The 21702-nt window shown below is 68.5% G+C and overlaps 3 protein-coding genes across 6 annotated transcripts; all 3 read right to left on the bottom strand.

Moving 5' to 3' along the window:
• Positions 1 to 1517: 1517 nt before the first annotated feature.
• PDE4C (phosphodiesterase 4C) lies at positions 1518 to 11596 on the bottom strand. Of its 2 annotated transcripts, XM_054805603.1 has the most exons (16): positions 11420 to 11596; positions 10626 to 10846; positions 6563 to 6751; positions 6445 to 6481; positions 6270 to 6334; positions 6087 to 6136; positions 5354 to 5466; positions 5112 to 5205; positions 4382 to 4560; positions 4200 to 4298; positions 3963 to 4127; positions 3772 to 3871; positions 3526 to 3680; positions 3301 to 3423; positions 2913 to 3095; positions 1518 to 2840 (listed from the first exon to the last, which is right to left on the bottom strand). In XM_054805603.1, the coding sequence occupies exons 1-16, from the start codon at positions 11459 to 11461 to the stop codon at positions 2322 to 2324; spliced, it is 2334 nt and encodes a 777-aa protein (XP_054661578.1). In that variant the 5' UTR covers positions 11462 to 11596; the 3' UTR covers positions 1518 to 2321. The 2 variants fall into 2 exon arrangements, with proteins under 2 accessions (XP_054661578.1, XP_054661579.1); XM_054805604.1 differs by lacking the exons at positions 10626 to 10846; positions 11420 to 11596 and adding an exon at positions 7655 to 7852.
• A 737-nt stretch (positions 11597 to 12333) lies between these two features.
• On the bottom strand, positions 12334 to 15350 carry CIST1 (colon, intestine and stomach enriched 1). Of its 3 annotated transcripts, XM_054805617.1 has the most exons (4): positions 15234 to 15350; positions 13121 to 13927; positions 12526 to 12671; positions 12340 to 12447 (listed from the first exon to the last, which is right to left on the bottom strand). In XM_054805617.1, the coding sequence occupies exons 1-4, from the start codon at positions 15289 to 15291 to the stop codon at positions 12400 to 12402; spliced, it is 1059 nt and encodes a 352-aa protein (XP_054661592.1). In that variant the 5' UTR covers positions 15292 to 15350; the 3' UTR covers positions 12340 to 12399. The 3 variants fall into 3 exon arrangements, with proteins under 3 accessions (XP_054661593.1, XP_054661592.1, XP_054661591.1); XM_054805618.1 differs by lacking the exon at positions 12526 to 12671 and having other exon boundaries at positions 12334 to 12447; XM_054805616.1 differs by having other exon boundaries at positions 12345 to 12671.
• Positions 15351 to 16667: 1317 nt separating this feature from the next.
• Positions 16668 to 18051, bottom strand: JUND (JunD proto-oncogene, AP-1 transcription factor subunit). Its single transcript, XM_054805615.1, has one exon. The coding sequence runs from the start codon at positions 17893 to 17895 to the stop codon at positions 16936 to 16938; it is 960 nt and encodes a 319-aa protein (XP_054661590.1). The 5' UTR covers positions 17896 to 18051; the 3' UTR covers positions 16668 to 16935.
• Positions 18052 to 21702: the final 3651 nt, after the last annotated feature.

Genomic DNA, 21702 nt, shown 5'->3' with positions numbered 1-21702 from the left:
GGAAGAGACCCCCCCTCCCGGCGCGGTGCTGGGCGCCGACCCCCCTCGCAGCGCGCAGTGGTGCGGCCCGGTGGCGCCCTGGGGGCCGGGGGCTGAACCATCCCCTCGCGGGGCGGGGGGCGCGGGGCGGACCATTCCTGTTCGCGGGGGGGGGCGGGGGGAAGGGCGAGCTCTCTCCGCTCAAGGTGGGGCGAGCCCTTACAGCCTCCTCTGTCACGACATGACCCTCTATCGGGATGGCCAGCGCGGCCCGCAGCCCCCCTCAGGCCTGCAGCCACGGGCAGCCTGACCCCATCCCCTGACGGGCATCTGGCCCTACGGTGAGCCCCAGTGCCCCCAGTGCCCCCAGTGCCCCCAATGCACAGGCCAGCTTGGGGGGGCAGGGGGCACAAGTGGGTGGCCATGTCCTGCCCGGGCCCCTTCGTCCTCCCTCGCCCTGCAGCAATCGGGGATTAGGGGGAGGCAGCATATGGTGACCCCGTGGGAGGGCAGCGGGGGCCTGGCCAGGGGCTCTGCAGGCCCCGGGACAGCAGCGCTCCCCTGCCCGCTGGCCTTGCCTTTGCCCGGGCCTGCCCCTGCCCTGCCCGAAGCCCAGCAGGCCCCAGGAGCCTCCTAGGCCAGCCCTGCCTTTCCTGTGGCAGTGTGTTGGACCTTGGGGACTCGAGGGCCTCTGTCCTAGTACGGCTCCTCGCCACCGCGGGGACTCGCCAAGGATGCTGCAGCCCGTGGGAGGACAGAGCCAGTCACCCCAGCTGGGCTCTGGGGCTCTGCCTGGAGCCACCACCCTCCTTGGTGCATGGATGCTGCAGCCCTTCAGCCAGCAAGGGGTGAAAAGGGCTTTTTCAACCAGCTCCTGCTGCGCTCCCAGCCCCAGCCTGGTGCAGAGCCCAGATCTGGGTGCAGCATGAGGCCGTTGAGGAGCTCTGCGATCACGGAGCCTCGTCTGGTTCCTACCACCCTGCTGGCACATGGCCCTGCTCTGTCAGGAGGGATGGGGGGACACCGAGCACCCACCCATGGAGCAGGGATGCTGCAGAGCCACCCGCCAGCCTGTGCGGCACCCGGCACTCCCGGCCAAGCCCTGGAAACCGGCTGGGCTGGGAAAGGAGCATCCGGCTCCCGCGGCCCCGCTGCCGACAGGGGAGCACGGGGCGTGCGGTGGGCGAAAGCTGGCGGGGCCCCGCGTGCCAGGGCAGTGCCGCGGGTGGGGACGTGTTTGCAGATATAAATCACCGTTGGGAGCAATGCGGAAGAGCAGAGGAACAGGCTCTGCGCCGCGCCAAGCCGGCGATTAAATATTTACCTTAGCTGGTTGTGTTTGCCAGTGATGGATCGACTTTTCCAGGGAGGAGCTCACTTTTGTTCAAACAAAGAGCAGGGCCCTCCCCGGTGCATGGCAGGAGACGGGGCCACCAACCACGCCGGTCCCTGGGGACATTGGTCCAACCGGCACGACCGTGGATGCTGTGGCAGCATCACGGTAAAGAGGCACTTACGAGGCTCATATTTTGGGGGGATACAAACAAGGTTTAATCTCTGGAAGGTGAAGGAAGAAACCGAAAGGACCCCGGGGGCTGCCCCAGTCCCTGCGGAAACACAGCGGGGGGTCGCAGTGCCCGCCGGAGCCCAAAGTGCAAAGTACAAACGCAGCATTTTGAGCGCTCATCGTGGAGCAGAAATGCATCTTTCTGCCACAGGAACGCGTGTGAGCACGCCTAGGTGAGGCGTGTATTGAAAAGTGAGCTACAAAAGGCTTTAAAAAGTGAACCCGTCCCCAAATAAATAAACCGCTGACCGTGCCCGTGCTGTGTCCCAGTGCCTGGCCGGACCGAGGTCCCTCATGCTGGGGGCTGTCACCAGCACCTTTTGCCCACCTCGTGTCCCGCCGTGGGGCTTGCTATTCTGCGAGGGGCCACCTGGAGAGACGCCAAAATGCTTTTGGCTGTGCCTGGCCCCATGAGGGACCTCCTCCTGGAGCCCTGTGGGGCATGGCGTCCCCAGGGCCGGGCTGGGGCAGGAGCACAGCGTCCCCAAGCCCTCTCTGAAGGGGACAGGGCCCTTTCCCAGCAGCAGTATGTGGGGACGCCAGGTGGGAGCAGGGGACAGTCGCTGGGAGAGGGCGAGCAGCATCCTTATGCCCATCAGGACCTGCCCAGCTCCCACACGGGGACACGCTTTGGGTCTCTCTGCGTGCCAGCGGCCGCCCCGGTCCCCGCACTGCCGGTGGTCTCCACTGCCAGCCCACAGTCAGGGAGCACTCAGCGGGGCAGCGCCCAGTCCCACGTCCCTGCAGCAGCGAGGGGACCCACCGCCCAGTGCTGCTACGTGCCCAGGGGCAGGAATGTGACGTTGCCCTCCGTGTCCAGGCACAGCCCCTGGCTGCCCTCGGGACCCGGCGCTGAGCACCCACCGCCACCGCCGTCCTTCGGCAGCGTCCCCTCCAGCGCCTGCCGGTTGTCCACGTCCCTGGGGCGGGTGACAGGCGAGTCCCGGTCCCCATGGTCGGGTGACAGGTGCTCAGTGTCAGCCAACTCCGAGTCATCCGTGGCTGGTGTCTTGGAGCCGCTGTTGTCCTCATCCAAGGGGCTCTCGGCCCCTTCCAGCTCCGTGTCTGACTCACCCTCCTCCTCCTCCTCCAGCGTCAGCTCAAACTGGAACTTGTCGGTGGCAGTGGGGGACGCTCCAGGTCCCTCGGGCGGTGGGGACGGGCTGCGTGGGATCATGCTCTGATACCATTCCCGGTTGTCCTCCAGCGTGTCCAGGATCTCCTGGGCATCAGGGTGCACGAGGTCGGCCCATGTCTCCCACAGTGGGTGGGCGATGAAGTCAATGAAGCCCACCTGTGGGAAGGCAGAGCTGAGCCCCTGGTCTGGCCCTGTGGCCCCCACCCCGGCCCCACGCCGCTGCCCCACCTGGGACTTCTCCACAGATGCTGTGTGCTTGTCGCACATGGGGCTGATCTCCATCCCCTTCTCCCGCTCCCGGTCACCTTGACGGAAGAACTCCACCATGATGCGGTCAGTCCACTGCCGGTACAGCTCCAGCGGCTTCGTGGGGTTGCTGAGGTCGGCGCAGTGCACCATGTTCTGCAGGACCTGTGAACACGGACACGGCGTCGCTCACCCGAAGTCTCTTGTCCCCCAGGGCTGCCACCTCCATGCCTGGTACTCGCTTGGCCATGGCCAACTGGGGTTGGAAGGGGTGGTGGCACCAAACAGGACATCCTGGCAGCCCTGGCCGGAGCCAGGACCAACGCCTGCAATGCCAGGAAGGTTTCCCCACCCGTGTCCCCATGCCCACCTGGATCCGGTCAGAGTAGTTGTCCAGCAGCAGCACCCCGAGGCTGGTCACCTTCTTGGTCTCCACCATGGTTTTCAAATCCGCCAGCAGGTTCATGTGCTTGGACATGTCCGTGGCCAGCACCTGGGCAGGGCGAGCCGGTGATGGGGCTCAGCCTGACACCACCACAAAGTCCCCCAGCCCAGACCCCCCACCCTGGGGTGGTCCAGGCCCCCCTCCCCGTACCATGTCAATGGCCATTTTGCGGAGTGACTGCCTCTGCTTCTTGCTCAGGTTTTGGAAGATGTCACAGTTCTCCTCCTGGAGAAGCTTGAAGCCCACAGCCAGGTGGTGGTTCTCCAGCACCGAGGCATCATTGTACATCAGCGCCAGCTCCGAGTCTGCAAGATGGCACTGGTCACCCCAGGGTGGCTCCTGGACGCTGGGCTCCCCCATGCCCCCCCCAAGCTCCATCCCTGCACCCCAGCTCACTGGTGTTGATGAGAAACTGGTTGGAGACACCAGGGTGGTCAACATCATGGATGGCACTGGCGAAGATGGCAGCCATGATCTCCAGGTCCGTGAAGACAGCCTGGGAATGGGGAAAAAAGACATTGCGGATGTGTTACAGCCCAGCCAGACACACTTGGTGGCTTCTGTGGCCTTAGGGGACTGGGGCTCACCTCCAGCGCAGGCGTGGAGAGGAGGACATGGGTGGACTGAGCCACATCGGCGGCGTGGATGTTGTTGTGGTAGGCTACGTCGGCATGGTAGTGGTCCTCCAGCGTCAGCATGTAGGTGATGAAGGTGTCGACGGGGATGCGGAAGGTCTTCATCAGGTCTCGCTCCTGCAGGGAGACAGGAGGTGGCTTGTCCCCAGCCGAGCACGGGGACGGGGACATCCCGTTGGGATTGCTCACCTGGAAGATGCTGTACATGATGACCGTCAGCGGGCGGTTGCCCGAGTACTCGGCGACTTTAAACACGTTGAGCCCCCACTTGTTGGTGTCCTCCAGCTCCTGGGGACCAGAGGGACAGAGGTCCATGCAGGGCCAGCACCGGGGACCCCGCAGCCGGCCGGGTCACCCGCGCCAGGGCCCACCTTGGCCAGCAGCCCCTCCTGGTCCGTCTGCACCCCGAAGCGGGGGATGCTGGCGGCGGCAAGGCTGGAGCCGTGCGTGAGCTTCCTGACGCCACTGATCTGGGACATGGGGCGCTTCCTCCGCTCTTTCTCCTTGTCCTTGGCCAGCGCCGAGGGGATCTCCACCTCATGCTGCTTGTCTGGGCCAGCATAGGGGGCCGTGAGCAGGGCAGGAGCCTGATTTCCCCCCAGCGGCACCCCCTTGGTCACACCGATGACGTCAGCTGGCGCGGATAACACCGAGACGCCATGGCAACGCGGGGGGGCTGCATGGGGGGATGCCCGGCGCTTTCCCTCACACCCCTGCACTGGGCCGTCTGCCGGCTGTGGGACCCAAACCCTGCCCTGGGCACCCCCCCGGGGTCGCAGGAACGGCCCCAACAGCCCCAGCCCCAGTGCACTAGTGCTCCCCAGTATGCACCAATACACACCAGTGCTCCCAGACAGCACAAATGCTGTGACATCCCCAAGGCAGAAAATCCCACGGGGACACCAGGGACAGCCCCCCGCCCCACTCCTCCCATTTAATTTCTTTGCAAGAAGCAAGCGGGACCAGCCACTGGCACCGTCCCCGCGGGCACCCAGCGCCACGAGGTGCCACAGGATTGGTGCCCAGGTCCCTGTGGGCACGAAGCCCACCCTGCTGCCGGCAGAGAGGTGACACCAGGCGGTGTCCCGGGGGGGTCCTTACCCAGGAAGGTGCTGGAGATGTACTCGGAGACCTGGTTCCCCGAGCGACTGGTCTCCGAGAGGTGCGTCAGCTCCCGGTTCAGCATCCTTTTGAACTGTGGGCAGCGCGCAGGGCTCAGTGGTGCAGGGGGCAGGCAGGACCCCCGTCTGCCCATCCCGGGGAGGGGCAGGGGGGGGCTCTGCAGCATAGGGGTCTCCGTGCTCCCTGGGGTGATGGGGGAGCTCCGTGCTGGGGACCCTTACCTTGTTGGAGGCCATCTCGCTGACCGAGTGCCTGGTCTGCAGCGTCTCCAGCTGGTCCAGGCACCAGTCCAGCTCCTCCAGGGTCTCCCGTGAGAGCTTCTGGTGGGCATCCTCTGCCAGGGGCAGCCACTGGCTTGGCGAGGGACCTGCCAGCGCCACGGCGACCCGGCACGGGGGCACACACAGCATCCTGGCCGCGGCACCCCGAGCCCTGATGGGTGGCTGTGCCGCACCGAGCCCAGGGGTTCGCCGACTTGGCTGCTCACATCACCCCCTGAGCGGGGCGGCCGGGGGCGCAGGGGGATGCAGAGGACCAGCTGGGGCCGGGACCCAGGGCCGAGCATCCCCGGGCAACGGGGGTCAGCCCCGTCACAGCGTCCCCATCCCATGGCAGCCCTGGCAGGCAGCGTGCCACGCCATCCCCGTGGGGTGACAGCCAGCCCTGGGGGCAGCCGGGCTCCCACGGGGCCCCGTTCGCTGCTGGGGTTTTATTAATGGAAGGTTTGACGTCAACGGGAGCCTTTCCACCGCCGCCGCGGCGCAAAGGGCGGCCAGGCGGGAGGAGCTGCCGAAAACCAGACATGGATCCCAAAGGGCAAAGCCGCAGCTCTGCCCCGGCTCGGGGGGGGCTTTCCTGCACCCCCTAGGGCCCAGCGGGACCCATCCCCCGGGATATAGGGACAGCCAGCTCACCCCAAAAGCGTCTCCCCGTCTTCCCCCCCCCGGCACTCACCGGTGAGGCTGGCCTTGCTCCCCGAGGGCAGGCTGCTGCTTGACGCTCGCCTGCAAAATGTGGGGGGGGGGGCTGAGCGGCTGGGACGCCCAGGGCGGGGGGTGGGGGGGTGTGTCACCCCCTTGCCATGGGTCGGAGCCCCCCACCCAAGCGAGACCCTCGCTCGTCCCACAGCCGACTCACTTGATGCCGGCGCGGTCCTGGAGGTGGGTCAGGTTGCTCCGGACGGTGCGGAGGCTGGCCAGGACCTGGGGGGTGAGAGGGGGCTGGGGCCGGGCAGACCTTCCCGGGACACCTGCCCCAGCGCTGGGTGCAGGGCCATGTCTCCTCCTTGCCAGAGCACGGAGACAGCACCTACCTGGGCGAACGGCGTGACAATCATGTCTTCTCCATGCCTGTGGGAGCAAAGGGAGCGTGAGCCTCAGGGAGGGGAACGGGGGAACTCAGGGTGGGGGTCGGGGTGGGGGGAGACTCACAGGTCGCTGGCAATGGAGGAGTTGCGGGACATGGCTTTCGGGGACAGGTCGTAGTCGCTGTCGGAGCGGTAGAGGAAGGACTCGCGGCGCTGGCCATGGGGAAAGGTGCCTTGCAGGACCAGCCCCGCACCCGGGCTGGCCTGGGGGTCCAGCGCGCCCCGGCCCGGGGGGCCATTCTCCAGGTCGAAGCTGCGAGGGGAGAGGGGACAAGGCCGGCATGGGGCGGGCGGCCCAGGGACCTCAGCCCACAGGTACGGGGGCACAGCCCGGTGCATGGATGCCACCGGGTTTGCCGGGCTCTCCGTGCCATCATCATGCTCAGCCCAGCACACCCAGGCTCGGTTCCTCTGTGGTGACACCAGCCACCGCCCAGTCTGGCCCCGCTGGCTCCTTTGTCCCAGGGCTGAGAACGGGCACAACTCAGTGCACAGAGCCCTCCCGGGTACCCTGCCAGCACAGCGGGGTCTGGGACTGGGGACACCAACTAGCGAAGGCGGGTTGTCCCATGTGACCAGGCAGGACAGGACCCCCTGCCCTGAAGCCCCCGGCTCCGGAGCCCCCAGGAACCGTTCCCATCCCCAGAGCCATGGTCCCTGATTGCCCCAAGTCCTCGAAAGCTGCAAAGGCTCCAGCAGCTTCGGCTCGGAGCGCCATGTCCCACAGTGGGGACAGTGTCCCAGCCACGGCACGGAGCCAGGGGACATTGAAGGACAGAATGGCCAGGGAAGCCGAGCCCTAGCCCTCAGGGACACGCTGGTGGCAGCCTGGGGACACCCCAACCAGAGCCACCTGGCAGCCGTGCAGGTCCATGGGGGGGACAGGAGATGTGGGAACAGGGACGGTGACCCTGTGGTGTCCCCATGGCATCCATGGCCACCTCACCCCCCCCTCCCCGCTCCGCTGGCCCCGGGGTCATGGGAAAGGCTGTGCACGGGGACGCGGCGAGGGCCTCCCGGTGCCTGTCCCCTCCCGCAGCCACCACCACGGCGGGGACAGGGACGAGCCACCCCAGAGCGCTGGGTGAACTGGGAAAACTCGGGTACTGCTGGGGTCACCCTGTCCCCGTCACGCCTCTGGGAACCCAGCACCTACCCGATGCAGGAGTGCCTCCGGGACGGGCACCGGCTGCCCGCCAGCATCGCCCCGCTCCGGCAGTGCCGCTGGCAGCCCTGGTCCCTACGGCGTGGCCATCCCCAGTAGCGGCAGCACCGGCCAGCCACCGCGTCATGCCATCCCGCAGCCCCTTGTTTTCCTGCCTCTGCTTCACGTCCCCGATGGTACCAGGGACACAAAGCCGCATTGTGGCTCCGCCGGCCCCGCGGGTGATGCCCGCGTCCATCCCCGGCCCTGTGCCACCACCTCTGACCCCACCGCCACCACCCCAGGGGACAGCCCCGAGACCCTGGGGTGGGCGGGCGGGGGGGGGACACACACGAGCCCCCGCTGAGGGGCCGGTGCCGAATTAAAGCCCTTCGTTTTGCTGACGGGCTGTCGGCATTAATAACCGCCGAACGGTGCCGGATGGCGGGGGGGTGGCCGGGGGCCGCTATAAATAGATGCTGTTGCTGCTGAGGAGGGATCTGCTGATCCCCACAGCACCCACGCAGGTGGGGCCAACACCCACTGGCACCCTGCAGTGTGGGCAGGGGGGTACCCCCAAACAAGCCCCATAGAGCTTAAAGGGGGGGGGCTGTGGGGGCAACGAGGTGCCTGGCGGTGCTGCGGTGGGTGGTTTGGTGCCTTGCCGTGCCCAGAAAAGCCCCTCTGCTCTCCCCGCCATGGCCTCCCCCCCCGCCCCGCCATGGGGCGAGACGCCTGTCGCACCTGCCGGTTCCCTGCCTGGCCATCGCTGCAATGAGTGCGTTCATGCTCAGCCACGCTCAGCCAGCAGCTCCCCCCTGCCCAGCTCAGCCCACGGCTGCATGGGGACCCCCGCTGTCCCCTGCCTGCTCCCCACATCCCCGTGGCCCCAGGGGACGCACCACAGCATGGTGGGAGGGATCCATGCCGACCCCATCCTGGCAACACAGCCCAATTCCTCCTCCCGCCCACCCAGGGTCGAGCGCAGGGACCGGCCAGCGTCCCCCCCTTACCAGAGGGGATGCGCCACGGTGAAACGCCGCTGCAGGCGGATGCTCTGGTTCATCAGGAGCTTCCTGAAGAGGACGGGGGAATTGCGGGGGGAATTGCAGGGGGACGCTGCTGGCGAAGCCCCCGGCGAGCAGTGCGCGGTGGGCAGCATGGCACAGCTCAGAGACCCCTGGCACGGCGGCAACGGCAAGGCCACGCTGCCCGCCGGTACGGAGCAGGAAACGCGCGGCCGTCCCAGCCCTGGCCCCGGCGGCCCCGGGAAACTTTCCATCCCCCTCCCGCCTGCGCCTGGGAAATTAAACAACTGTCTGGCTCCGGCAGCCAGCGCATGGAGCGGGTCCCCTCCGGCCGTGCCGGTCCGGTGTGCGCCCAGCTGCCCAGGCACGTGGCCCCTCGCTGGCCCCGTGCCACCGGCCACCCTGCTGTTCCGGAGGTGGCAGCTGCTCCCGCAAGGGCAGGGGCGCTCTGCTCGGACACACGGCAAAATGCCACGCTGAGCCCTGAGCGGCCTGGGCACACAGAGTGGCTGTGCCACGGTGCTCCCCAGGGACACGGCTGAGCCTGGAGCATCTTGGACACGTGGTGTGGGCACACCACGGTGCCACCAGGGACACAGCCAAGCCTGGAGGATCCTGGACATACAGCACAGATGTGTCATGGTGCCACCGAGGGACACGCTTCAGCCTGGAGCATCCTGGGCACATGGTGTGGCCGTGCCATGGTGGCACTGAGGGACACGGCTAAGCCTGGAGTCCCCTGGACATGCAGTGTGGGCACACCACGGTGCCACCAGGTGACGTGTCTGAGCCTGGCGCATCCCGGACACACAGCGTGGTTGTGCCACAGTGCTACCGAGGGACCCATGAGAGCCAAACCCGCCCTGGGGCTCACATCGTGACCCCAGCCCCTCCTCGCTGCCCAGTGGGGCTGTGCCTGGTGGGGACAGGGAGGAGCAAGATGAGACCTGGCCAGTGGCAGTGGCACCCATGGGGGAGTCGCTGGCCCGGCCATGGGAGATGGCACCCACCCAGCAGCACCCATGGGGACCCTGAAACCTGCCAGAGGAGGGCTCCTGGTGGAGGGTCCCCCCCAACTTCCAAGGGACTGCGAGCACAAGCTGGGGGGGGCACATCAGGGCAGAGGGATGCTGGGACAGGGGGACAGCAGGGGACATTGGGGTGGGGGCCGAGCTGTCCCCCCCAGCTGCCTGGCAGCCAGCAGCCCCTGGGACAGCCGGAGCCAGACCAGCCACAGGACAGCCAGTCCCCATCCCCAGGACAGCCAGTCCCTGTCCCCTTCTGGGCTGCGGCTGTCCCCGCCGGACACATGTCTGTGCAGGGGGTGGACAGCAAGTGACACCGGAGCCAGGTCCCTCAGCTGTGCCAGCCCCATGCTGTCCCCGAGCTGAGGGCAGGCACGGGGTGGGGGAATAGCCCAAAAATAACCCTGCAGCAGCGCAGCCACCGTGAGAGGGACCGAGGTCACCTCCGGGCAGGGACAGGCCAGCCCTGAGGTGGCACCCGGCTAGGACAGAGGATGGGGATGAGGAGGGGGTGAGGGAGATGAGGACAGGGGATGGGGCCAGGGGATGGGGGTGATGGGGATGGAGATGACGAGGATGGAGGTGACGAGGGTAGGAACAGGCTGTTGGGGGTGGGGGGACAGGGATGGGGGTGACAGGGACAGAGGTGATGGGGACAGGGGTGACGGGGATGGGGGTGACCGGGACGGAGGTGAGCGGGATGGACATCCCGGGGCCGGAGCAGCGGGGATGGTGACAGAGGGGTTTGTCCCAAGCCCCGCGGTGCCACAGCGGCCGCTGACACCGGGTGCTCCACCGGTGCCGGTACCCCGGGGCCGCTGTCCGCCCGACGGTGCTGAAACCGGGAGCGGCACCGACGGCAGCCCCCTGCCCGGTAACCCCGTCCCGGTGCCACCGGGGCAAGCAAACCTCCCCCCGTTTCACTCTTACCGGGGGGGCTCGGACTCGTCGCCGCTGCTGGGGCCGCTCTCCTCGATGGTGAAGACCACCCGGGCGCCCTCGGGCTCGGGGCCGCGGGCCGCCTCCGCCAACCGGCAGCCCAGCGGCGGCAGCAACGGGCTCCCGGAGAAACGCCGGCGGACGGCGCCCACCGCCGGCCCCGACCCCGGTCCCGGTCCCGACGGGGCGGCCTCGACGGCGTCACGGCAGCGCTGCGGGGAAACGGAGCGGCGGTGAGGGACGCGGGTACCGGGGAGCTCTGCAGGGCGCTGCTCCCGGGGCGCTGCCTGATGTCGGTGTCCCCCTTCCCCCCCAGCAGCACGGGGGTCCCTCCCCTGGGGCAGCCCCCACCCCCCCCACCCCCCTTCACCGGGCGCCGGTAGCGTGCGGGCGCCCCCTGCCGGGCACGGTGCTGCGCTGCACCCCGGGGGTACCGGGGGGCGGGGAGGCGGCACGGGGCCAAGGGCACAGCCAGTGCACCGGGAGCGGCTCGGCCCGCAGCCCGCGGAGCCGCCGCGACACCCCCCCTCTCCTCCCGCCGCCATCGGAGGGGACCCCCCCCGCCTCCCCGGGGACCCCGCCGGAAAATCCCCCGGAGCCGGCGCGCAATTACGCAGAGGTGAATAATAATTAACCGCCCATTAAGGGGATAATTAATTCCCGCTCAGCGCCGGTTACTGCTGCCCGGGGGCCCGGCCCCCCCCCGCCCCGGCGCACGCTTGTACCGGGGACAACCCCTCGTCCCTCCCGGTGTGTCCCGGTCCCGGTCCCCGTCCCGGTCTCACCTCCGCGCCGAGGAAGGGCAGCGCCGTCCGGCTCCGTCTCATCGCCGTCCCTGCGGGGGGGGAGCTCCGGGAGCCGCGGCCGGTGGGGACTCGGTGGCGGGACCCCCCCCCCCCCCCGGGGCCAGGGCCGCCCAGGGGCCGCGACACGCGGCTTCCTCCCACCCGTGATTTATGGGCGCCGGGTCTCGGCCGTGGCGGCTGCCCAGGCTCAGCCCCCGCCTCGGGTTTCAGGCCCCCGCACCGGCCCCCGGCTCAGCTCCCCCCTCCCTACAGTGCCGCCGAGGGCTGGACGAGGCCGGGCCACCCGGGGGACGTGGGCCCGAGGCCACGGGGATGGCCCCCAGCCCCTGCCAAGCCATGACCCCACCAGCGCCACATTAATGATCAACATGGGCACCCGTTACCCACCGTCCCCGGGGAACCGGGGTGCACCAGGAGTGCCTCGGCTGGTCGCGCCCATGGAACCCCCCAGACCCCCAGGCCTGAGCCACCCACGCCCTGGCTGGCACCGGGAGCAGCCTCGGCCCAAGCCCGGGGGACGCCAAGGCCCCGGCACGGGGGTCCATGCTGCCGCCAGCCCCGTGCCCTCGCCTCCAGCCCCTTACCGGTGCCTGGTCCTCGCGGTGTGCCGCGGTCCTCGCAGCGTGCCGCGGCCCTGGCCAAGTGCAGCGGAGCAGAAGGAAGGCGACGTGCGTGCCTGGCTGCGCGCTCCCTCCCATCCCACCCCGCCGGGGGGGCTGCGCAGCACCCACCACCCTGTGCACCGCCGCGCCGCACCCCACACCCACTCTGCCCAGCCTGGGGGCATCCCAGGGCCTCCAGCCTGGTGTGGGGGACCCCAAAAGCGGTCGGGGCCTCCCCTGGGACCAGGGGTTTTCCCCGGGCAGGGTGCACAGCGCACAGCAGACGGGAAACCGGAGCCAAGGCAGCAGCTTCTTTATTCAGCAGCGTGGGCAGCCCATGGGGCCATGGCGGGGAGGTCACCTGGGTGCGTGGTGGGTGACGGGGGACCCCTCCGTCACCTTACTCTAGGGAAGAGAGGGGGGGGGCTCAGCGCCTGCAGCCCGGTGCTGTGACCCCCCATTGCTCCCTGGCCCTCCACGCACCATGGGCACCTCGTCCAGGTGGCGGAAGCGGGGGGTCCTGCGCCGGCACAGCCACACCAGCAGCACCGCTGCTCCCCCCACCAGCACGCAGACGAAGAGGCAGATGATGACAACCGCGGCAGGGCTGGGCTTGGCAAGGGGCTGCGCTGCAGGGGCGAGACGGGCACCCCGTTACCCTCGTGGCACCATCGAACCTCATGCCTGGTCTCCGAGCACCATGGCAGCTCTTGGGGCGAGAGAAGGCTCCAAACCAGCTCCAGCTCCCACCCTTGCGGCCGTCCCACCCCTCACGGACTCAGCACCCAGCTCCTGTGTCACCTCCACCTGTGGGGGACCAGCCCGGGGCCCTCCCACCCTCCCTGGCTGGGGTCCCACGACACAGAGGCTGGGGGAGAAAGGGGGAGATCTCACAACCCCCCCCCACCCCGAGGTGGATGGGCAGGAACCTGCACCCCAGAGCCCCCTGCCCCACCCTGTAAGCACAGCCCCTGAGTAGGGGGTTTAGGGGGGGACCCAGGGCTGCTGCCATGCCCATGGCCATGGGCAGGTCTGGGGGCTCCCTGCCTGCACAGTGCTCCCCCAGCCTGGCTCTCACCTGAGCTGCTGGCCGTGGTGATGGTGCCAATGGCCAGTGTCGTTCTGGAGCTGGCAGCCAAGGTGCTGCTGGGACCCGGGCTCACCGTGGGCACTGGCGAACTGGGAGCAGGAGGGGACCCGGAAGGCCCAGGTGAGGATGGGGCTGGCGCTGCCGTCGAGCTGGATGGACGCCCCGTAGCTGGGTGGGACAGAGGTGGTGCCATGGTCATGTTGGATGGAGATGTTGCTGCTGCTGAGCCTGCTGTGCTGGATGGAGAGGGTGCCGTGGTCCTGCTGGATGGAGATGTCGCTGCTGCCGAGCCTGCTGTGCTGGATGGAGAGGGTGCTGTGGTCCTGCTGGATGGAGATGTCGCTGCTGCCGAGCCTGCTGTGCTGGATGGAGGTGGTGCCATGGTCGTGTTGGATGGAGATGTCAGAGGTGCTGATGATCCTGTTATCCTGGAGGTAAATGATGCTGTGGCTGGGCTGGATGAAGATGTCGGTGCTGTTGGAGCCAATGTTGGAGCTGTGTTGGACAAAGGTGTCATAGACACCGCTAAGCCTGGTGTCCCGGACAGAGACGGTGCTGTGGCTGGACTGGAAGGAGGTGGTGTAGGTGCCGCTGTGCTTGCTTCGCTGGATGGAGATGACGCTGTGGCCAGGCTGAATGAAGACGTACTGGCCACCCTGGAGCCAGAGACGAATGGAGACACACTGGGTATCCCCGAGCTGGTGGCTGCGGCTGAGCTGGATGGAGATGGTGACACAGTTGTCCCTGAGCTGCTTAGAGACACTGTGCTGTTAGCATCGACGCCATGTCCTGTCTCTAAAGCGTGGAGGAGAGAGCTGGTCAGCAAGGACGTGGCAGGGCCCTGGCAGGGGCAGGCAGGGCCCCCGGGGGGGAACAGGCAGGGCCCCGGGAAGGGCAACAGCGCCTGCCCCAGCTACCGGCGCTCATTTTCCAGGTGGTTTCACCATACACAGAGGACCAGAAAACCAGGATTTAGCCAATATTGGATCCCAGAAATCCAGGGTCGGGAATCCAAGCTGTCACAGCAGGGGCACGGTGCCACAGGGATGAGCAGAGCAGCTCAGTGGTGGCAGGCATGTGCCACAGCACAGGGAAATGCGCCAGCCTGGCCTTCGTGGCACCCACCAGACACCCCTGGGCCGACCCATGACGGGGTGCTCCACTGTGGTCACGTGGGAAGTGGCAGCATTTGCCGGGTAGTACCGGCAATGCCCTTATCCGCCAAAGTCCTGTTTGCACAAGAGGAGGAGCAGGTCCAGCCTGGCCCCACAAGGGACACTGGAGCAAAATGCCCCACGGCAGAGCCAGCACCCAGTGCCAGCACCCAGGGGGGGCAGCGTGGTTGGGTGCTGGGGAACCCCACAGCCGCTGGGCCCACCGGGACGGGCCATTCCCGCCCATCCGACACCCTATGCCAGGATGGAGGTGAGCCCAGGGCCAAGCACCCAGCATTGGGTGCCATCTTCCATGCTGAGATGGACAAGCGGAGGCACCGGGGGGGGGGGGGGGGGGGCTGCCGGCAGCCCAGGCTGGAAACGGGGGAGCCACAGCGCAGCATGGCCCACAGAGGCACAGGGAACTGGGGCCCTTTGCCCCCAGAGTGCCAAGGCGGTGCCGGAGCACCCACATCACCACGAGCTCCAGCCGGCCCAGCCGGTTTGGCAGCACTGGGGCCACATCCTGCCCCGTGGTGCTGCCAGCTGCAGGAGGGGCAGGGTGCTTGCGAGCCCCAGGGGGAGACTGTCCCCAACAGCCTCCCAGGACCCCCAGGAGCGGGTGCAGCCCACCCCGTGCCACGGGGCCCCAGCTGTTGCGGGCAGGGCTGGATGCAGCCCCGCTGCAATCCCTGGGGCTGGGCTTAATGGGCAGGACCCCCCCACCCCCGGTGCTCCCCAACCCTGGGGACCTATGCGGACCCCTCCCCAGGTGCCCCGTGCTGCAGGGCTGGGCGGGGGGAAGCCACGGACCCATTCCCCGGTTCCACCGGGAAGCACTCAGCCCCCCCATACTGCGGGGGTGCACAGACCCCAAGCGCCCCCAGGACCCCATGGAGACCCCCGGGGCGCACGGCCCCTCCCCGGTGCCCCCCATCCCCCGGTACCTGCAGCAAGCAGGGCAGAGGCACAGCAGAGCAGCAGGCGGAGCGCGCCCCGGGCCATGCCGCCGCCCCGGGCCCGCTCTGCCACCGCCCGCCGCCGCCGCCGCCTTTATCCGCCCCGGGGGAGGCGGGAGGGGGGACCCCGCCCGCGGCGCCCCCTGCCGGCACCGGGCCGCGCCGCACCCCGGGACCCCCGGCCACCGGGAGGATCCCCCCCGCCACCCCAAACTGGGAGCCACCCCTGTCTGCATCACCCCGAGGGGGACAAGGGTCCGGGTGGGGACACAGGGACATGGAGGTGTGGGGACGCGGGGTGCAGGGACAAAGGAATCTGGGGACACAGCGACACTGGACCCCACTGCTGGTGGCAGCCGTGGGGCTGCAACTGGCTCTGCCATGGGGACCGGGGGACACCCCATCCACCTCTGCGCCACAGCAGCACATCCGGGGCGCAGCACGACCGCACCAGGGCTGCTTCCGCACGGCGGGGAAGGGCGCTTCCTTCAGCAAACCGCAGCCAGCCCAGCACCGTGCCGGGTCCCCAGGGAGGTCACGCTCCCCCCGCTGACGCCCACAGCAGGGCCCCGTCGTGCCGGACAATCCTTGGTGCTGGCATGGTACAGCACAGCTCAGCACGCCGCAGCTGGAACAGGCCAGAGCAGCCCAGTGGCAGCCGGTCCAACCTTCCTGCCATCGGTGCCACCATCCCCAAACGCTCCCAGGAAAGAGGGTCCATCCCTTGGGTGCTGCTCTGTAGGACAGAGCTGGGACCATGCCCCACAGGTGGGGACACAGAGGAGGAGCGACAGCAGTGCCAGGAAGTCAAGGCTGGTTGCCAAAGCCAGGGAGGAGCCATGGAGGCTCCACAGAGGCCCAGCCTTGCCATCCGCCCTGGCAGGGCCCAGTCAGGCGCTGTTGGGGGACCCCAGGGTGCCAGCACAGTGTGTGGCAGTGTTGGTGACCTCCCACCCCACAGGGGCACCAGCCACCCCAGGGGTCTGGCAGGACAACAGCCAGACCAGGCCCAGAGCCCAGATCCACCCACCACCCCCCCCCAGCCCAGGGGACTCCCAGTAACCCCAGACCACCCCACCACCCCCCCTCAAGAGAGCCCCAGTAAACCCCTCAGCCCAAGGGAGCCCCCAAGACCCAAACCCTCCCCTATCACCCAGCAAGATCACCCCCCATCACCCTCCTAACCCCTCAGGACCCCTTCGCAGCCCCGCAGGGGTACCCCCTCCACTCCATCACCCCCCCGGCCCCCCCCCCCCCCCCCCCCCCCCCCCCGCCCCAAGATGGCAGCCGGCCGCGCCGCTTCCTGCCCGCGCCGCCGCGCCGGGCCCATCCGTTTCCCCCACCACCACCACCCCGTCCGTCCATTCCAACCCCCCCCCCGCTCTCCCCCGGCGCAGCAGACAGCCAGAGGCGGGTCTCCATGTCGTGGGGTTTTACTGGGGCCTGACTGGAATGTCTCGGGCGCGGGGGCCCGCGTGTCCCGGCAGGGGCGGCCCGGGCTCCCCCTCAGTCCGTTTGCGGGGCGGGAGGGCGGCCCCCACAGCACCCCCCAACCCCAGGAACACCGTCCGCTCCCTCCCCCTCGCACCCTCAAGTTCCGCGGGGCCCCTCAGTCCGTGCCCGGGCCCCCTCAGTCCGTGCCCGGGGCAGCGTGGGGCGGGGGGGGGAAGCCCCCTCGGTCCCCCGTGGGTCAGTAAGCCGGCACCTGGTGCTGGTGCTGGGGCAGGAGCTGGCAGCCGCTGTTGACGTGGCTGAGGACCTTCTGCTTGAGCTGGGCGACCTGCTCCCGAAGCAGGCTGGCGGTGGAGGCCAGCTCCGTGTTCTGGCTCTTAAGGCTCTTCACCTTCTCCTCCAGGCGGGAGATCCGCTCCAGCTTCCTCTTGCGGCACTTGGAAGCGGCGATTCGGTTCCTCAGCCGCTTTCTTTCCGCCTTGATACGCTCCTGCGTGTCCATGTCGATGGGGGAAAGCGGCGGACTCTCCCCGAAACTCGGCACCTCCGGGACGATTTGAGGTTCGTCCTTTAACGGCGGTGGAGGAGGCGGCGGGGGGAGCCGCGGAGGGGGCGCCGCGAAGGGGCCGGGATCGGCGGCGTAGCTCACCGCCGGGTAGCTGCTGAGGTTGGCGTACACCGGCGGCTCCGGGGCCAGGCCGGCGGCGGGCAACTCGCCCGCTCCGCTGCCTCCTCCAGCGCCGCCGCCGCCACCGCCGCCTCCTCCTCCGCCGCCGCCGCTCCCCGCCGCGCCGCCGCCCAGCTGGTTCTGCTTGTGCAAGTCCTCCAGCGCTTTAACGAAACCCTCGGCGAACTCCTGCTCCTCGGAGGCGGCCGCTTTGGGGTAGAGGAACTGCCCGCTGGTCGGTGTGGTGGTCACCAGCCCGTTGGACTGGATGATGAGCCGCTCCAGTTCGGGGGACGCCAGTTTCAGCAGACCCAGCTCGGCCGAACCCAGCAAACCCGCCGCTTCACCGCTCGCCGCACCCGGTGCTTTCAAAGCCGCCGCCACCTGCTCCGGTAACGCCATCCCGAGCGCGTCCTTCTTCATCATACTGCCGCCGGGGAAGGGCAGGAGGAGCCCGCTGCTACCGGAGGACGGGGCGAAGCCGCTGCCGAGGCCGCTCAACACATCATCATGGTAGAAGGGTGTTTCCATCCTCCTCCCCCGCCCGGCTGCGGGGGAACGGGGCCGGGGCGGGGGGGGAGGAAAGGAACGGGGCGAGCGCTGCGCCGGCGGGGGAGGGGAGGGCGGGGGAAGGCGCCGGTAGCACCGGCCACGGCCCCACTCCTGCGCGCGCGCACACACGCGTCTGCCGCCGCCGCGGCCCCCGCGCCGTTTTAAATACGCGGACGCCGCCGCGGTGACCTCACCTCGCCGAGCCGCCATTGGCTGCAGATGACGTCCTCGCCCGCCTTCGTTTGCATAAGGAGGCGGGTCCTCCGCCCCGGGAGGCGGTGCCACGCCCACTCCTGGCCCCCGCCGTCGCCGGGGAAACCGGCGGGTAAACGGGACAACAGCGCGAGGGCCCCTGGGCTGACGTCAGGGCGGGGGGAGGGGCGGTCACGTGGCTGGGCACAAAGGGAGGGGAGGGGAGGGGCGGGGCGGAGCGGAGCGGAGCGGTGCCCGGGCCCACCGGGACCTGCCCCGCGGGACGGCGGTGCCCCCGGTCCCGCCCTTGTCGCAGTCCATCCCTGTGCCCGTCGTGTTGTTCCCCCCCCCCCCGCCCCGGCGGTGTGTCCCGGTGGCACCGGGGTTTGCCTAGCCGGCACCGGTGCGCAGCCAGCCGCGGTTCACGCGTGGGGTCGCGCCATCACGGCTCCGGCCGCGGCACGGTGGGTCATCAACCAGGCTTGGACACCCCCCCACCCCCCCTCCCCGGTCCCTGCTCCACCGGCAGCGGGGAAGGAGTTAAACAGTGGCGGTGGCGGCGGCAGCGCACGTCACTGCCGGCCAAGCCCGCAGGCGGCTGAGGGGGTGGATCGGCGTCAGCGGCTGACGTCACCCGTCCCCGCGTGGAACCGCCGCGCGGGGGGAGGCAGCGCCGATGGCCGGCGATAACCCCCCGCGGTACCGACCGAGGGGTCCCGGCCCCGCTCACCCGGGGCGCGGCGGGGACACGGGTGCCGCTGGAGCCGCCCCTCATTGCAGCCAGACGGGCCCGGGCCGGCGCTAACGAGCGCCAGAAACCGGCAGTGGCGGGGGGGGGCGGGAGGCGGCCCGGGGGGACCCTGCACCGGCGGTGCCAGGCCGGAGTGGCGGCTGTACCGGTGCCGTCCCGGGCCCTCTGCCCGCCTGGAGTGGGCAAGGGCAGCTGGGAGTCCCTGCCCCGGCTGCCGACAGGCACGGCATGGGGCGTGGGGACAGCACGGCACAGGGCACGGCATGAGGCACAGCAGAGTGTGGCACAGGGCATGGCACGGCACAGGGCACGGCACAGGGCACGGCATGGCAGAGCATGGCACAGGGCATGGCACGGCACAGGGCACGGCACAGGGCACGGCATGGCACAGGGCACAGCACGAGGCACGGCACAGGGCATGGCAGAGCGTGGGACACTCAGCCCTGGCTGCAGGGAGGCCACAGGGGACGTGGTGACATCCAGGACAGGGCTGGGGCAGCCTCCAGGCCCAGGACACATGGTGCTGGCACTGGGGAAACTGAGGCACGAGGGGGCTGGGACCAACGGGGAGCTACCCTCCCCCCACAGCTGCAGTTAATTAAACTCACATAAACCCAGTTGATTAAACCTCATATAAACCAGAGCAGGACCAAGCTCTGTGCCTGTGCCCCTCCCACCCTGCCAGCCCCGGTGTCCCGGCCCAGGGATGGTGGCAGAGGCGGCGGTGCCGCCAGTGTCCCCGGGGCTCGGCGGGCTGGGCCGGCGCAGGGCTCCCAGGTGAAGCCGCCGTCCGTGTTTCCGCCGCAAACCCGTCATTAGGGGCGCGGCCGGCGGCTGGACCGGCAGGTTCAGACTTTCCATCCTGACGAAACCGGGCCAACAAGGGACAAGGATGGCAGGGGGGTGGGCAGCTCCCCCTGCCCCGACACCACTTGGGGACCCCCTGTCCTGGGACGCACCCATGGGCATGGCTGCCTGCGCCCCACGGGCATCCGCATCTGTGCTCCTGCCTGCACCCCCACGTGTCCCCCCCTCTCCCATCGCAATCCGGGCTGCAGCGGGATGAAATGAGAACCAGCTTTGGCTGAAAGGTGCTTTAATCAGTTGCAGGGAGGAACGAACCAGCCCCGGGGCCTCCCTGGAAGAGCGGCTGGCCAGCAGCCAGGGATGCGAGCCATGAGCTGCGCTCTGACCAGGCCCTGCCGCCGGCAAAACCCTGCCACCCTCCCCTGGCCTCGTTCCTCTCCAAGGGTCGGAGCACCCTGGGGCTCATCCTGCTGCGTGTCCCCCACACTCCCGCCCCATCCCCACGGGTGCTCATCCCTCACATCCCTTGTCCCCAAACCAGAGATGCTGCAGGTTGTCTTGCCGGTGGCACAGCCTGATGCCCACAGGGAGCCGGCAGCTTCATTTTCTTAATGAGCGTTTAATGAGGTTCGTGATTCAGCAGCCCCTTCCGCCTCCTGAGAGGGCAGACCCGTGGGGAGCACGAGTAGGGCGGTCCCTGGCCAGTGGCACCTTGGCTGGGGGCTGGTGGCCGAAGCTGCTATTCCCGGAGGCGTCGGAGCCCAGCTTGGCCCCGCGAGCACCCACTGAGTCACGCTGCGCTTCACCACCTGCCAGCCGGGCTATATTTACCCCCGGAGCAGGCGGTGAGGATTTCAGATGAATCCACGCCACCGCCAGACCTCGGCAAGGCACAACGAGCCTCAAGCAGGACCGTGTTCACCAGAGCATCCTCACACCTCCGAGCGTGGCGGGTCCCCGCGTGGCTCCTGCTCTCCCTGTTTCCCTGGCCCCAAGAGGAACGTTCCCTGCGCACAACCAGCTCCATTACCCCCGTGGTGCCTGATCCTGCTCTGCTGCTCCGGCCGGGATCCCAGACAAGGTGCCACGCTGCCGCTCGACACCCACAGATCCAACCGAGGACGCAGGCCGGACCCAAAGCAAGATGCCAAGACGCCCACGAGCTACCGTGGATGCACCCACATCCCTCTGCCCTCCCGGCACGCTGAGCCGCCCCCCAAAAAGGGAACAAGCAGGAGAGCGTTTACAGCCCCGGGATTTGCACGGCAGGCATGGGGTGCACAGGGGAAGCCGCCTCTTAGTCATCGCCACAGGGAGGGAGAGAGGAACCGAGCTGGGAATACAAGAAGTCGTGGGCTGCCAGCGCCTGCCCCCAAACCCACACCGGTCCCCAAGGAAGCCCCAAGGGGCCACACTGCCCGTGGGGGCCTCCAACAATCCAAACCAAGAATTAAAAAAAAAAAAAAAAAAAAATTGAAAGAAAGCAAACACATTTAAAAAGGAAAAAGGAGGAGGGTTTGACGTGTATTTTTAGTTGCTTAGTGCAGCCCTGAAATATTTCAGCAGCCACTCCCTCCGCGTCGCAGGCGGCTGGTGTGTAACTATTCCTGTGCTGCCTCCCCGGCGAGGCACAGAAGTTATGAGTCACCGCGGGGCGGCCAGCAGCACCGTGCTGCAGCGCCAGAGCCACAGCCCCACAGCTGCCAGAGCTGCCATGGGTCCGATCACCACCAAAATGTCACGGGAAGGGAGCAGGGAGGGTTTCCACGGTGGCCTTTGCTAGGTCCCCCCCCAGCCCGACCCAGCCCGTCTTTCCGGCCGGGACACGTTGGCCCTGCCAGGCTGCGCACACCCACCCACGCCGCCAGCGAGGCTCAGACCTTTTTCCTCCTCTCTGGTTGTTGCTTTTATCTTGCTCCTCCCTGTTTTGGTTTTGGGGGTTTTTTGTTTGGTTTTTTTTTTTTTTTTCCTCCTCCTCACCTCCCTGCGCTGCCACAGGGCAGGTTTGGAGCACACAAACAGCCCCAGACACCCGG

The sequence above is a fragment of the Grus americana genome, chromosome 28, assembly GCF_028858705.1.
Source record: "Grus americana isolate bGruAme1 chromosome 28, bGruAme1.mat, whole genome shotgun sequence".
NCBI lineage: Eukaryota > Metazoa > Chordata > Aves > Gruiformes > Gruidae > Grus > Grus americana.
The sequence above is the reverse complement of the archived record's forward strand: the minus strand, read 5'-3'. Positions and strand labels throughout refer to the sequence as shown.

Excerpts from the sequence above, each read along its gene's own strand:
- PDE4C (XM_054805603.1), bottom strand. The coding sequence starts at position 11,461 with ATGAGACGGAGCCGGACGGCGCTGCCCTTCCTCGGCGCGGAG. Across the intron at positions 3,424-3,525 it reads GCAAAATGGCCATTGACATG|GTGCTGGCCACGGACATGTC; the intron begins GTACGGGGAGGG and ends CGCCCTGCCCAG. Across the intron at positions 3,096-3,300 it reads ACTACTCTGACCGGATCCAG|GTCCTGCAGAACATGGTGCA; the intron begins GTGGGCATGGGG and ends CCGTGTTCACAG.
- CIST1 (XM_054805616.1), bottom strand. The coding sequence starts at position 15,291 with ATGGCCCGGGGCGCGCTCCGCCTGCTGCTCTGCTGTGCCTCTGCCCTG. Across the intron at positions 13,928-15,233 it reads CTCTGCCCTGCTTGCTGCAG|AGACAGGACATGGCGTCGAT; the intron begins GTACCGGGGGAT and ends TCCACGCTTTAG. Across the intron at positions 12,672-13,120 it reads CACCACGGCCAGCAGCTCAG|CGCAGCCCCTTGCCAAGCCC; the intron begins GTGAGAGCCAGG and ends TCGCCCCTGCAG.
- JUND (XM_054805615.1), bottom strand. The coding sequence starts at position 17,895 with ATGGAAACACCCTTCTACCATGATGATGTGTTGAGCGGCCTCGGCAGC.